The 14,730-nt window shown below is 41.9% G+C and overlaps 1 protein-coding gene across 1 annotated transcript in view; it reads left to right on the top strand.

The window, feature by feature from the left end:
• Positions 1 to 14,510, top strand: part of LOC126247724 (uncharacterized) — a 114,078-nt gene extending 99,568 nt beyond the window's left edge. Inside the window, exons 9-10 of the mRNA XM_049948509.1 lie at positions 6,261 to 6,574; positions 14,429 to 14,510. Coding sequence (XP_049804466.1) covers positions 6,261 to 6,574; positions 14,429 to 14,510 — 396 coding nt within the window. The remainder of the gene's footprint in view (positions 1 to 6,260; positions 6,575 to 14,428) is intronic.
• The last annotated feature ends 220 nt before the right edge of the window (positions 14,511 to 14,730 follow it).

Genomic DNA, 14,730 nt, shown 5'->3' with positions numbered 1-14,730 from the left:
CTCCTGTAATAATTTTTTGTGGCACAGCCCAGTGAAATGCTGGCCGATAGATTTGTCATGTATAAAAGGAACAACTGATTTTTCTTTACAATAATCTGGATGACCATGGATTGGAGAAATTAGTAAATTCTTTAAATTGAGATGAATGATTTTCAAAAGTTAATTTTTATAAAAATGATTATCATTTTGAGATTTTTTTAAAATATTTACATGGGACTTGATATAACAATACTACATATGCGCGGGCTGCTTTTACCTTATACTACAACGCTCAGGCTCCGCCATCGCTCCACACGACCGGCCCAGCCAACTTCACACTCCAGACAGCTAGCTACTACTTACTCCTACTGACACACAGGTCCTACTGCTGACAACATTGCTCTCTGGTCTGAGATTCTCTTATACCTTATATATCGCAGGCAGCACGTGAGCAATCCATCGAAATTACATCTGCTCGAGTGCACTAGCAACAAATTCCTTAATCAAGGACCTCTTACAATGTAGTGCACTGGCTCTAAACCCAAGACCCCCTGGAGATGACCAGAGGCCAACTGGAGCCACGCTGGAGACAGGCCGAGGGGGATGGCGCTAGTTCGACCTGAGGCAATATCAGGTCTAGCAGTGGACCATAGACCAGGAGAAAGCTGAGAGACTGACTCAATCGCACTATGGGTCAATGACTGGTGCAGAGTATGAGTCAGTTTCGATAGCAGTCAAGCTGGTGCTAGCTCTGTGCAGGGAGTATTCATGACAGATTTGTCCAGCTTTGTTGCGACTATGCCTCAGCTTTACACACATAAGGACCGAGGGAGCGGAACGCCAGACCACAGCCTGAGGTATTTCAGCTCTACTGTGGCAGACTCTGAAGACTGAGATCTTGCACCACACTTCTCTGTTCACTAAATTTCACAAGTATTTGCCTGGCCTACCTGACCACAGGTTGTAATTTCTGTGTGAAGAGGTTTTGACGTGACAAAGGAATGAGTATGTTCAAAGGCTGTGGTCCCTCTTCCTAGAGTCATGTGTGTCTCGTGTTTTGCATGTCTTGTCAGTCCGAAAAAGTATACCACATAACTTATATCTAGAGTATCAGAGGATTGTACTAACTTTGGAATTGGAGAGAGCCATCCAGTTGTTCTGAAGGACTTCAGGTTTGTTGGCTGTGACCCGTTGTTAGCAGAGAACACAAGAGACACAAATTTCCCACTGAATGTACGCCACAACTGTGCCATCATGTTGCAGTGGTGGATCCTTACATACAAATGTCTTTTAAGCCACTCTGATGAACAATGTAATGAGATTTTCGAGATACCACATGTACTTTGACACAGCACGTATTCATTCAAAAGTATACAAACCCATTGCTGCCTCGATAGAACTGAGTCTACGCTCCTATATTCACATCGCGAGTACATCTATTGCGGAAATTATATAAACTGTATTCCAGAAACTAAGCACGGAAGCTGAGATTTAGTGTCTTATCACTGATAGGGTTACGGGAGAGCAGAAGCCATATACCAAAAAGTGCTTCACTTGGGACTTATTCAAAAGAACTACCGGTACATCTCATCTGAAGTGCAGCCACGTCGTTCTGAATTTCCAGTTTGGGATACAAATCCAGCTTCTCTCAAACCGATATTCAGTAAGTCAATTACTCTGACACTTCACTAAATGAGAAATACATACAGGTCAGAGGCATTCAGCGATGAGAACATACCTGTGAGAGTGCGCACTTAGTTGCCAATTTATGTTTGTAAATCCTATCACCTCCTCTTCTTACTTTGTTTAAAAAAATATATGTTTGAAACGCCTAAATTTTCGAGTGTCTTTACTCAGTATTAGAGTAAGAACCGTTATTATGTGTTTGTTTTATACGGTACGGCATATCGTAACAATACAGGTCTGTGCCTCTTAGGATCGTATATGGCCAGTAAATGAAATAGCCTGTCAACCACACCCTTTAAGTAACAGCTGAAGATATCAGAGTTTCCTACAAATCACAAAACAAATACTTCGAGGTGTGCTAGAAGTTCATAACTATTTGTCTGTCGAAATTTTGTTTGGTGGAACTTGTTACATTTTTAAGTACATTCGAGAGCTTTCATAGATGTTGGTACGACAAAGTCGTTAAAATTATCTCTAAAGCAATTATGCCCTTCATATTAAGACTTACTCCAATCTAAGTTAACATACTTTGTACAATATTAACAACTTCAAGGGCCAATATACTGACTAGCGATGCATTAAGTTAGGCTAAATGTCTTTTATAATTCTTGTATTAGCATCACTTCAAATTATTTCTTTTCAATAAAAGGCCTGTATATATTTGTTATTAATAGTTAATCCGATTCATCCTATGAAGTAGATACTGAATTACACAATGTATAATCATTCTGCGCACTTTTCTGTGCACGCAGTTGACTAGTTTTGGAGACTACATGTAATGTTAGTAACTGTCCAGTGTGGCGGGAAACGACGGAAGTACATTTTCATAGTTTCTTAATGTATCTGACTAGAACGGATACGCGAACAAACGTGGATGTGTAATTTGTACCATATAAAAACGGAAAGTTGCCAGTCTATGCTGTCCATATCGATATCTAGGAGGAAAACAGCTCGCAACCCCTACATTATGAGGCAATGACACCGCCGCAAAATTTCAGATGCCCACAACAATCACTGTTCTGATCATTTTTTCTGTAGAGTTTGGTTTCCTTTCATACTAACACTCATAATGAACACTTTGATGAGAAATCGGTGCTCATGAACATGCCTAATACTAAATGCTCAACGTTGACTGTGAAATTCATGTGGCAGACGGAAAGGCGAGAATGCCGCGGTTGATTGTTGCAGAACGTGCGATACTTCATCTTGTTACGTGTATACATACTTTTCACTTCAGAAAAAATCGCTGTATTTAATGCTAAGCTACATACGATCCCTTAGGGATTGACACAGATGAGGTGTTATCGAGGGAAGAAATTTATCAGCTCTAGTTCGCTCAGCTCTATAACTAATATACCGAGCAGAGAAAATGATCAGAAACACAGATTTCCTTTGCTCTGTTGCAACAGTGCAAGTGCACACCCACCTCAGTATTGAGATGCCAAGCAACTGAAGGAGGATGACTGGCTGACACGTAGGGACAATAGCTGTTGTCGGTGAAACCAATTGTTCTACAGTGACGTACCTCTCAACAGTCGTTCTACTTGCCCCCGTTTCGTACTCTAGTCGGATGACCAGTCCCTGCTCAGGCCAGTCCCTGATATTTGTGGAATTGATTCCCTTTTAAATTCGTCTTACGATTGGTATGATTCTGTCATCATCTTTACCTTTCTTGTTTACAATGGAATAGACCTGGTGATGAGAAGGGCCACATATTTGCAGGACTGGGTTGCAGCGGTGAGTCATGGCGACGATGCGTGCTGGTGGCAGCTCAGATAAATAACATAAAAAATTAAATATGTTGTTAAAACTCATGTGACGACACTCATAGTTTTGCGGCGTCGCGGCCAGGCTCCCTCTCAGCACATGCTGAGGATGGCGCACGGTATGCGGCGAGCTATCGGCAAGTAGAACGTGATGTGTGCGCTCAAGAATGCTCAAACCTGGTGCTCGCTGAGGTACAAGCCTCAGATAGTTGCTGTACAGCTACGGAGCGGAAGACTGCCAAAATATTTTCAGGGGATGACAGGCTTTAGTAGTGGATATCGGTCCTGCGAATGACGGCGTGTGGCACCACGGTGTCGATACCAGTGCAAAAGGGTGATTGGCTATACCGTCCCAGTGTAGACCTGTTGGCCTACAGGGCACGAGTCCGCCCGTTGCTGGAGTGAGCATAGAGGTGGTCCACCAGTGGAAAGGCATCAAGTCCAGGAAGGAGGACTTAGTGCTAGAAGAAGGTGTGGCGATGGAAGCCCAACGTCATAGTCATAGTAGACACTGTTGGACTGCTGATACCTCTGTTAAAATTGACGGCTATTTGTACATCTTAGGAGCTCACTTGTTGTGCCAACATGCTGCATACAGCCATGTTGACAACAACAAATCCATGGCCACGCAATGTAGAAACTACATGACCCTTTCTGCAAGAGGTCCTTCTTTGCACTGCATCGGCAGGATTGCAGTGCTTGGCCGGCACTTGTAGCAGCCATCGTGGATTTTCCGTTGCCCATTAGTGGATATTATGCCGGTTTACGTTACCGCTGTTGGTGAAAGACGCTTCCTCGTTAAATAGAACGAGTGCAAAAAATCTTTCATCGTCCCGTAATTTCTCTTGTGCCCAGTGGAAGAACTGTACACGACGTTCAGATTCGTCGCCATGCAATTCCTGATGCATAGAAATATGGCACGGGTGCAATCGATGTTGAGATTCCCGATTCTCGTGCAATTTGTCTGCTACTAATGTGCGGATTAGCCGCGAGAGCAGCTAAAACACCTATTTGGGCATCATCATTTGTTGCAGGGCGTGGTTGACGTTTCACATGTGGCTGAACACTTCCTGTTTCCTTAAATAATGTAACTGTCCGGTGAGCGGTCCGGACACTTGGATGATGTCGTCCAGGATACCGAGCAGCATACATAGCAAACGCCCGTTGGGCATTTGGATCACAATAGCCATACATCAACACGATATCGACCTTTTCCGCAATTGGTAAACGGTCCATTTTAACACGGGTAATGTATCACGAAACAAATACCGTCCGCACTGGCGGAATGTTACGTGATACCACGTAATTATACGTCTGTGACTATTACAGCGCCATCTATCACAAAGCGAAAAAGTGGTCCAACTAAAACATTCAATTTCTTTACGTACTACACGAATATGTATTAAAAAATAGTGGTTCCTATTTAAAAAAAACGCAGTTGATATCCGTTTGACCTGTGGCAGCACCATCTAGCGGGCCAACCATAGCGGCATCTGGTTTCCCCCTTCAAGCTAGACGAGTTTCGTTCTTTGTAGTTTTTTCGTTTCATGCTTATTTCGTGAGATATTTGTCCCGGTCACTATCAATGGACCACCCTATATATATATATATATATATATATATATATATATATATATATATATATATATGTGTGTGTGTGTGTGCACGCGCGCGCACATGTGTGTGGGCTACGAGTGTTTGCATGTGTTAGGAATACCCTTCCTACCAACTCTAACCCCATCTTCCTTCCTCCTCCTCAGGGCTCCCTCTCCTCCCCCTCCCTTCTCCTGAGCGGCTTCCCCCTCCTACTCCCCCCCCCTCTCTTGTGCTCCATTTCAGTGTCTGTGCACTCCCTCCTGCCTTGTCTTCATATCTTGCCCCACCAGTCTCCTGCCTCTTCGTGCACCTGCTGACGCTCCTACTCTCTTCATCCCGGCACCTCCCCTGCTGCCCCTTGCTCTCCCCTCCTTTTCCATCCTCTCTGACCTTTCCCTCGGCAGGTCCCACCTGGCAGTTTTATGCTTCACCGTGTGTACTCCAAGTTGGTTTTAATTTTGTTGTTCTAGAGTGTTTTTAATACTGTGGCCGACTTTTAACCTTTGCATGTGCATTCAGTGTCTTCATTGTGGTTTAAGAATCGCCAACTGTGTTTTTTAACTTTATGGTGACTTTTTTAATTGGCCCCCCATGAACGTCTCCCTGTCAGTGTATTTTTACGTCCATTATCTCCCCTTATTCTGTTTTATGTCCCCCTTTTCTGTCGCCTCATATATGTAGCATTTTATTCTTGTTTTAGTTGTCATGTCACTCGGCTGAAGAGCGGCGAATTTTGCCGCTGACAGCCCTCCCCTGCCCATATGGGGCAGGAGAATGAAATCACAATTTTAAAAAAATGTTAGGAATATGTGTTAAGGTGTAATGTAGAACAAGTTTTTTAACCATTCAATTAACTTAATAGAGTTTAGTATTAGGCGTTGAATGTCAATGTTAGGTGCCCAAAGAACCCTGTCACTTTCGTCTCCTCCATTGTCTTCCCCGTCATCATCATCATCATCTCCTTTCGCCTGCTGGCCGCGGTGGTCTAGCGGTTCTAGGCGCGCAGTCCGGAACCGCGCGACTGCTACGGTCGCAGGTTCGAATCCTGCCTCGGGCATGGATGTGTGTGATGTCCATAGGTTAGTTAGGTTTAGGTAGTTCTAAGTTCTAGGGAACTGATGACCACAGATGTTAAGTCCCATAGCGCTCAGAACCATTATCCTTTCGCCTCTTCATTATGCTTAATTGTAGGTGTATGCACCTGACGTTATTCCGACGTTTATTGCATTGCAGGAGACGTCCCTGGAGCACGCATTGGCCATACCGGCGGCGTCCGTGGTCGTGGCCTCGCCACCGCCGTCGGCCAGGTCCGCATCCTCTGGGGTGCCCGCGGACTGGCGCCAGGACTCGGGGTCGAGCGCCGGCGGCAGCGCCGTGCGGCAGGACTCGGCGCGCAGTGACGTCACCGTAGACAGCGGCGTCGTGGCGGACGCGCTGCTGCGCTCGCACTCGTCCTCCAGCTCGCTGTCGCTGAGCGGCGCCGAGCCGCCCGTGGCGCGCCGCCACAAGCTGCAGCGGCTGGCCGCCGTCGAGGACGAGGATTCCCCGCCGACGACCACGACGACGACGACGGCGGTCGGCGCCGACGAGCGCGACAAGCCGCGTGCCGCCTCCAAGGCGCGCTTCTGCCGGCCGGCATTCCGCATCCCGGCGTGCGACTTGTAGCGGACGGAGGGCGGCGCCGGCGGCGGCGTCGGCGTCGGCGTCGGTGCGGCCACGCTGTCGCCGGCAAGCGCCGCGGCGCAGCCGGCCCCGCGAGTCAGACGCCTGCGGTTCCAGGTGTAGGCAGCCGCACATACACCTGCTACAGTCCGGGACGCTGACGTCACAGAAAGTGTCGCGGAACGTTACGTTAGCCGAGTGTGGGGGTTATCTTGTGATCCGTATGACATTTCCCGCACAGTAGCCAAGAACAGTGATGGTGAGATCTTTTAAGAAAGAACACTGCAGTTCCTCAGTCAAGTACAGTGCATTCATCTGGCCGTACCATTTCGATGTTTCACTTGGGAAATGTTGGACGAGTTCATCAATTTTTACCAGGTGACATCTTTATACATCACGCCACTGCAGACAAACAGTGTAGTCAGTGTACCCACTGGACAAGTCTGTGTCTATACTGTCATATTTTCTACTGGGGCATTTGTGTCCGATATACTTGAACGCTCTAAACGTGGAACTGTCATAGGTACGTTGTTCAAATTTGGTGCTTCTACTAGTTATTATTGATCAGTTTCGAACTTTCATCACGAAAGGAACAGTTAATAATCTAATCAATGACACACGAGTATGAGTGCTCTTCCGAATATTTGCTGAAAGACAAAATTAATTCCATTATCGATCCAGTGTGGTGAAGGACATGTGTTTAGAAATCACCAGTGGTATCTATTTCGTTTTAAAAATGTGTATCCGTACTCGGAAAAAACTAATAGTTGTGTGTGTGTTTCGTATTTTACTACTTAGAACGTACTACGTTCTGTTGTGTGCAGATATTTAGGCCAATGCACCCTGTGCATGTGCATTGCTGTCAATTCATTACAGTCGTCTACAGAATACTTATATAGTTGTATTAAGACCTCTGTTAACATCGTTACCCTGAGAACAGTATACATGTCTTTCCCCTGCTTCATTACATGCAATAGTAACTGTTTGTTATCTTCTATTTTTCTAATGTAGTAAGAAGACAGCCGCCTCTTGCTCCATATTTTCTTACGAGTTAAACAATAAGAGGAAAACATCAGGATGTTGGTATCACAACTGTAGAATGTAGGGACCATTAATGGAAGGCTATGCACCCAAGCAGTCTTACGCAAGCTTAACTGTTTGGAAGGCAATGTAAACCTGTAAAGTGAAAGAGGGAAGATGCATTTGCATCGGAGAAAAGGGACCACTGTTAATAGGATTAGTGTCACCCAACACATTTTCCGTTTTTACGCAAGTGTAGTTAATATCTTGATCCAGCGGTAGTCATAGTTGCGAAAAATGGTCATTAAATATGAGATATCTTGCTGTATTCAACAAATACGTAACACACTGCCATTAAACAAGAGCTTATACTTAGACAGTGGTGTGACGCTCTTCATCTGTTGCCGCTCGGAAGATATTTCACTGCCAAAACATCTAAAGTTAACAGCTTTCTTCCGTACACTGAAAGAAAGAAAGAAACTGTAAGAAAAAGACTTACGTACATCTTATTTACTGCAGCGCAGCTGTAGAACTGAGAAGAATTTGACAGCGCAAGGCTGATTCACTGTTATGCGGTATTGGCCTCAATGGTAAACGAATTGTGTAGTTTAAGGAAGGTAGTGGTGAAGACGTTCACATCAAATACGCATTTCTTCTAATGCGTAATATCAAAAAGGCAGATACGCACATTATTCTGCATCACAATTCAACAAGACATTTAAGTTTAATATTTTCCCTCTTCATGTAGATCTAGTGAGCTGTAGTTTAATTCATTAAAATAACCTCTTCTCATTGCAATCCTTTCACTCTGAGTTATTAACTAAACCCATCGCTTGTTGTGTATATCATTCGGGCTGGACTAGTTTGTTTGCTTCTACATTCCGGTTTTTAGAATTTCTTCTTCATCATTCCATTTTTTTGTTATGACATTTATCTTGTAGAACTTCGAGAAATATCTACTGTTAACTTGATGGGTAGATGGATTTATCATTTGTGAATAACACCTTTATTTCAGTGCATATGCACCATTGTTCTTTAATTGGTTTCTGGTAGTATTTACTGTAATAATTCCTGGGGTAATTGTTTCCTTTACACACACAAAATCATCGTTTAAAGCATTCTTCCAAGCGGTTGATATAGTTTCTGTCAGAATATCATTAAATAAAACGATAATATTTCCTATATTCCTCAGTTACCTTTCATATGTCGTCTATGATTTTGATAAACATTCCTTCCCACATCCTACTGAGACATCGCATTCACCGAATCACAAACACGATGTTCTCTCATGTCGTATAATTTTCGAAACCAGTCACTTTCACCTTCCTCAATCAGATATCCATCAGCAGTGGTGCGTACGTTTATTTTACAGTGCTGTCGCATGATTATCCTGCGCAAGAAACTGAACTCTCTTTTAGAAAATAAATTTTTTTTTTATACTCGTAATAATCATTAACTTTAAATGGTCAAATACACATGACGTATGGCACAGTTCATCGTTTGTCTTTCAATTCTTTTCCTTTTCTTTCGGTACAATAATCAATTTAAATTCATATTAAGTCATTATAAGTGTGTTATAAATATATTTGTTTTACTACAACTTCGTTTTAAAAGTAATGCATGATGAGCACACGAAGTTCTACCTAGAAAAACGAATAAATTAGGCAGGTACGCACTATTTATGCGAACACTCACCATTGGACATTTAAGACCAGAGTTTTCTATAAAAAATTTGTGTGATACATATTATCATGTCCTCATGGATTAACAGTTGAGACTTTTTTCATGTGTTTCGCATTTACTTATTTTCCGCAGCAGGGTAGACACCTGTTTAGCTGGTTTGCAAGAGCAGTTATTACACTTTAGTATTCAGTTGTAACTAGTCTCTAGAAGTGTAGCAATCTCCGTCGAAATAGGTTTCTAAAGCATCCTTTAATTCGTGCCTTTGTCTATTGTAAGGTGGGCGTTGTGTGACTGCTCCTGGAACATACAGTCAGAGATTTATGGCTACGAAGCACTTGTTCACAGTGATACCTGTTACACAGAAAGTTTTATTCCTACTTATTGTTTGACTAAATAACAGAACAGTATGTTGTTCTATACTGCGGGCGAGTTATTCTTTATAGGATATGCGAAGTATTTGTGATGTCTATTTTTAAACAAACATTGCGAAATGAGTGTGCTGGATCACGCTCATTCGTGTCGGCAAAGAATACCTGGTGTGATTGTGCAAGTAATGAACGGTAGCGTTTGGATGAAGAATGTTTTACAGCTTGCTTTGGATGTCATTCATCGTAGGACAGAAGATAACTGCGCCGATGCCTCAGTCTCTCTCTCCCTGCAATCCATCTCCTTACGTACCTATTATAAAGTATTTTTAAAAGAGGAGGGCGATATTTCTATGTACAGCAGATCCAAGGACTGCTGTCCCGTTACTGAGAAAAATGTGGTTGATCTACATTTTTCTCCTTTTATAATAACAATAAATTTGATGTGTCATTTGATATTTTCTTGTTCACATTTTTGGAGAATCTTATCTACGACTGCTTTGTAACAAAATACAGAAAAAGCTGCATTATCTTGTGGCTACAAGTTACTGACAGATGAAAAATGACGAAAGACACATCACTTCCATAACTTACCTAGTCTTGTCAGAGACCATCAGACGATCAGTTAATTGAAAGTCAGAAAATCATTTAAAAATATCACTTCTAGTTTTACTAGTGTATTTCAGAACAGTTTTAAAAAAATGTGGAACAAATGAGTTCGGACATCTGTTTTTAGACGTATATATCTGGCTCGGAAACTACGCTAGTGTATCATCAAATGAATTCGTGTTAAATTACGACAGTCAAGTAGCTCTGTGCATTATTCTTTAAAGTTAGCTGTAGACGAAAAGTTCATTACTTTCCCCTAGTTACCGAGATGTTTATATTGCCTTATATCCTAACGTAGAAGGATCCGCACAGGAATGCGTGGCTTTCGTAAGCCACTCGTCAGCGGATCACATTGTAAGCAATAAAGTTAGTGGAGAACAGTTCCACTCAATGACGTCTTACATTTTATACAAGTAGTACTTGCCGTTCGAAAACACCTCTGTAGTTGATTAGAGAGAAGATGTAATAGAATATAGTGACCAAATAAGTTAGGCAGCAAACAGGTCCGCATTCTCGTTCAGTTTCTCCAAGTCGTTTCAACTAACACGCACTTTCGATGTGGAGTGGTAACTGCTTCATCATATATCAGCAATCTGATGCTTTAGGGCTGAGATAAATGTGAACTGGTCTTATACGAACGGAAGTGATGCTGGAACCTTTAGGAAATACTGACGCAGGGAGAGTTGATTCTACACATATTTGAGCTACCGTTGTGATAAGTTTAGTCTAGTCGAAATGTGTTGCCATAAATGACCTTTTCCTATTGTAAATAGAGTTTAGATGTATGTAATGTTGTGTATCCTTTTGTAACTCGTTCTTTTCAAAATAATACAGAAAGTGTTCTTTTTAACTGTGAATGACTCGACGAAGTAATTGTACACCGAGTCCATTTTGTTTCAAATGATGTGTGGCTACCTGTGTTATGTGGAATGAATGTTGTGGTGGCTGGTGCAGCCGGCTGGACCGACTGCAGTTGCGGTGCTTTTACAGATTCCCGAAGCGGCGTGGTTTCGGGATAGACGCTTTAATCTCTCTTTACAATCATTTCCGTTGGCAAAAAATTAACACAATTATTTTTTCCCAAATGTGTAACTGTGAAATAGCTAAATTTTCATTAGAGTAATGTGAAATCATTGTACAGTATTATACCTGTAAGGAAATTTATCCTCCTTGTGTTGGAACAAATGTGACGTTTCCGTGGGAAAACCGAATCACTGCAAGAGTAGCTTCAGAGCCCAAACACGTAACGACGACTTTGATACGCGTCAATGTTTACATAGTAATTTTTTTCAGCTGCGTATCATTACCTGATTCCTCTGATGTTCTATTAAAATCCTGGCTGCTAAAGATCCTAAATACTCCAACAGCACTCAAGAATGGGTGGAATAAGAAGCTTGCAGGTGATTCTTTTGTAGCTGCACTACAATGTTTCAGATTTGTATTTTATGTATGCGGTGTTGTGGTTATTGCACTGGCCTGGTATTGTCTTTCATCTGTGTCTGTCCTGAGCTAATTACTTGATTCTTGCCTCTGGTCAGCCTAATGTCGTCAGTAAGACATACTCCCAGTCATTGCCGCATTCTGCAGTTATTTGCTTCTGTCAATCGTACATGTCCATCAGTCCCCTCTATCTAGTCCTAATGATTGGCAACACACACTTCTTTCACCGCATACGTAACTGTTCATCTGTCCATTTGATTCTTAATATCCTCCTGTAACACTGCATATCAGATGCTTCCAACTTTACGTCTCCTGCTTTTCCGTTTGTACACAATTCAGAAAATTGTTTTATAATTCTGAGTCAGTGTTCAGTATTAGAAAATGTCTTCCGTCACCTTCTAGAAACTGCATATATTTCAGTTCTATTTCTGTACCATGTTCCCGAATTTTTATTGTGTCTCCTATTCAGATTTATTCGTTGGTTTACATTTAATTTGAGTTCGAATCTGAGCATTACGGTACTTCTGGTTTGCATTTTCTCTAAGCGATCTGTCAGTAGGTCATTCTCTTTGACATATTGTCTTCTTCGACCTTTCTCGTCACTAACTTCATTGTCACTTAGAATTACAACTGGAGCTAACGTGGTTCAAGTCATTCTAATATAAGTAGTTTTCTTTTATTGTTTTCACTTTTTGTGCGCAACGAGATTCCTTACTGCATACACGTTTGTTTCTCAAGCTGCGACATGGTCGCGAGTTGAACAGAGATCCGAATATAATATAAATTTCCTTTACTTCTCACCACGAGCGAATAATCTGAAATATCTGATGATGGTCATTATAGACCAAACCCGGTAGTCTGATGACAAAAAATTTGTGACCATAGACTTGAAGCAAAGGAAATTCACAGTTGTTTCTGTTCTGTCACAGTTCCACTTATGTATTATAACTCTGACCGTTTACGCGTTCTGTTGACATTTCGTAAGCGGTCTAAGCCGCTAGTATTCTTTCAAAGATCGTACATTCTTCAAATTTCATTAATGACCTACAGAATTTGTTTAATCATCTGTATTCCCCTTACCTTTATTTTACTCATATGTTGAGAGGCATAACTGCTTTAATTATTCCTGTCGTTACTACGCTCGACATTCTTCTTTAGTTCGTTCCTTAATAATTTTTTGTGTTTCACAGTTCAAAAACTGTACATTTTTGAATGGCTCAAGTTTCTATCCAGTTTATAATAAAGTATTTCCACCACGGTGTTCACATATGTTCCAGCGCGGTATGGAATTGTTTAACTGCCTGTGTGCCAATCTGACAGAGGTGCAATGTTCTCAGCTGAGACGCCAGCAGCTGTTAACGCTCAGTTTGCATACGATATATAATCACTCAGCAGCCAACATTGCCGTCAGACGACATTTTGTTCCTTTTTTTTGTTATTAGAAGATTCCGAGTGACATGCATAGTGAGCTGGCGTAGGTTATCCAGGAGTCTAAACGTTTCTCGGTATTGTGCTTACGTTCACTTTTGTTTCTCTTAATATAAGTTGCGAAAAGCACTGCGCTATTACTTTGTTGGGTATTCTTGTGATTTATCTCAACATGGTAGACATATCACTTACACGACTCCTATTTTTGTACTCATCTGTCTTATGCTAGTCTGATTGGCGAGAATGCTGTGTACCTAATCAAAATATATGATAATAAAACTATGCCTCAAAATTAATTCGTATTTATTTTCGAGTACGGCCTTTTCCTTTTCCGTGATTTTTGGACACTAGCACTTAAAATCCAGCACCCTGAAAATTCCACAAACAAGACAACACACCTGGAGACGCTGACAAATAAAATGGTGAAAAATACTGGTTGCAAGTGCCGCCATAGTAGCACTCACTCGTTTACATCAGATGACAGAGTATGTGACAAATACATTAGGCATGTCTAAGCTACTCAAGTCTTAACACACTTTCAGCAAACCAGTGGCAGTATCATTATGTGATGTAACAATAAGCTAATTCTTCTGTTTTTCAATTATGTGTTACAAGAAAGTGCAATACTACATGACTGTACGTTCCTCCTCAGGAAAGTTGACATTAGTACATAATAATTAATAATGAAAAACGTAGACAAATAAAACTTCATGAAAAATGTTGTACCAGAAACAGTCAACGGATTTAAAGATCGAAAACAACTAATCATTCGCCTCTTCAGTGTTCACAAATGACATTCAGAACAAGCCATATGAATGTTGTCTTAGCTTAGCATCCGCAGTAAGAGTGGAATAGCAAGTAATACAGTGTGAACCTCTTACGTATACTTTTTGAGGATATGTGATCGAATCATAGCTCACAGTCTCCGACGTCCGCGAATCCTACCATTATCATCCAATTAGCAATACCTTTTAGAATCTTAATTTTATCCACTTGCATCACCCTTTCTTTCTGCCACTATCATCCAGTTAGCAGTACGTTTCAGAATCTTACTTTTATCCACTTACATCAACTTTTATTTGAAGATTAACTTCCTAAGTGGATGTAACATAACGCTTCGTTCGTATTACACCAAGCCACGTGGGCATAATTTAGTGTTACATCCATTTTTTCATACCATGTATTTGTCCACAGTATTTTAGTAGATACGCAGGGCGGGTCTGGACGAGATAACGATCTTATGTCAAAGTCACTTCTGAAGTCAGATTACACATGAGGCAGTAGGGAGAGGTACATTCAGGATCACCGAAGGGAACTACATCCTGCCCATACACCCTTCCCCTCTCCTCCTCCAAGAACAGCCCCCCCCCTAACACCACTTCCCTTCCCCTCCTCTCCTGGAATAATAAGATCCCAGCTCTCCCTCTCCCTCCTCATCGTTTATAACTAGAGCAATTGCATAGGTTTCCTCATTCCAGGTCTGTGCACCGTAGTGA

This window comes from Schistocerca nitens, chromosome 1 (assembly GCF_023898315.1).
Source record: "Schistocerca nitens isolate TAMUIC-IGC-003100 chromosome 1, iqSchNite1.1, whole genome shotgun sequence".
Classification (NCBI taxonomy): Eukaryota; Metazoa; Arthropoda; class Insecta; order Orthoptera; family Acrididae; genus Schistocerca; species Schistocerca nitens.
This window is presented reverse-complemented; position numbering and strand designations above follow the sequence as displayed.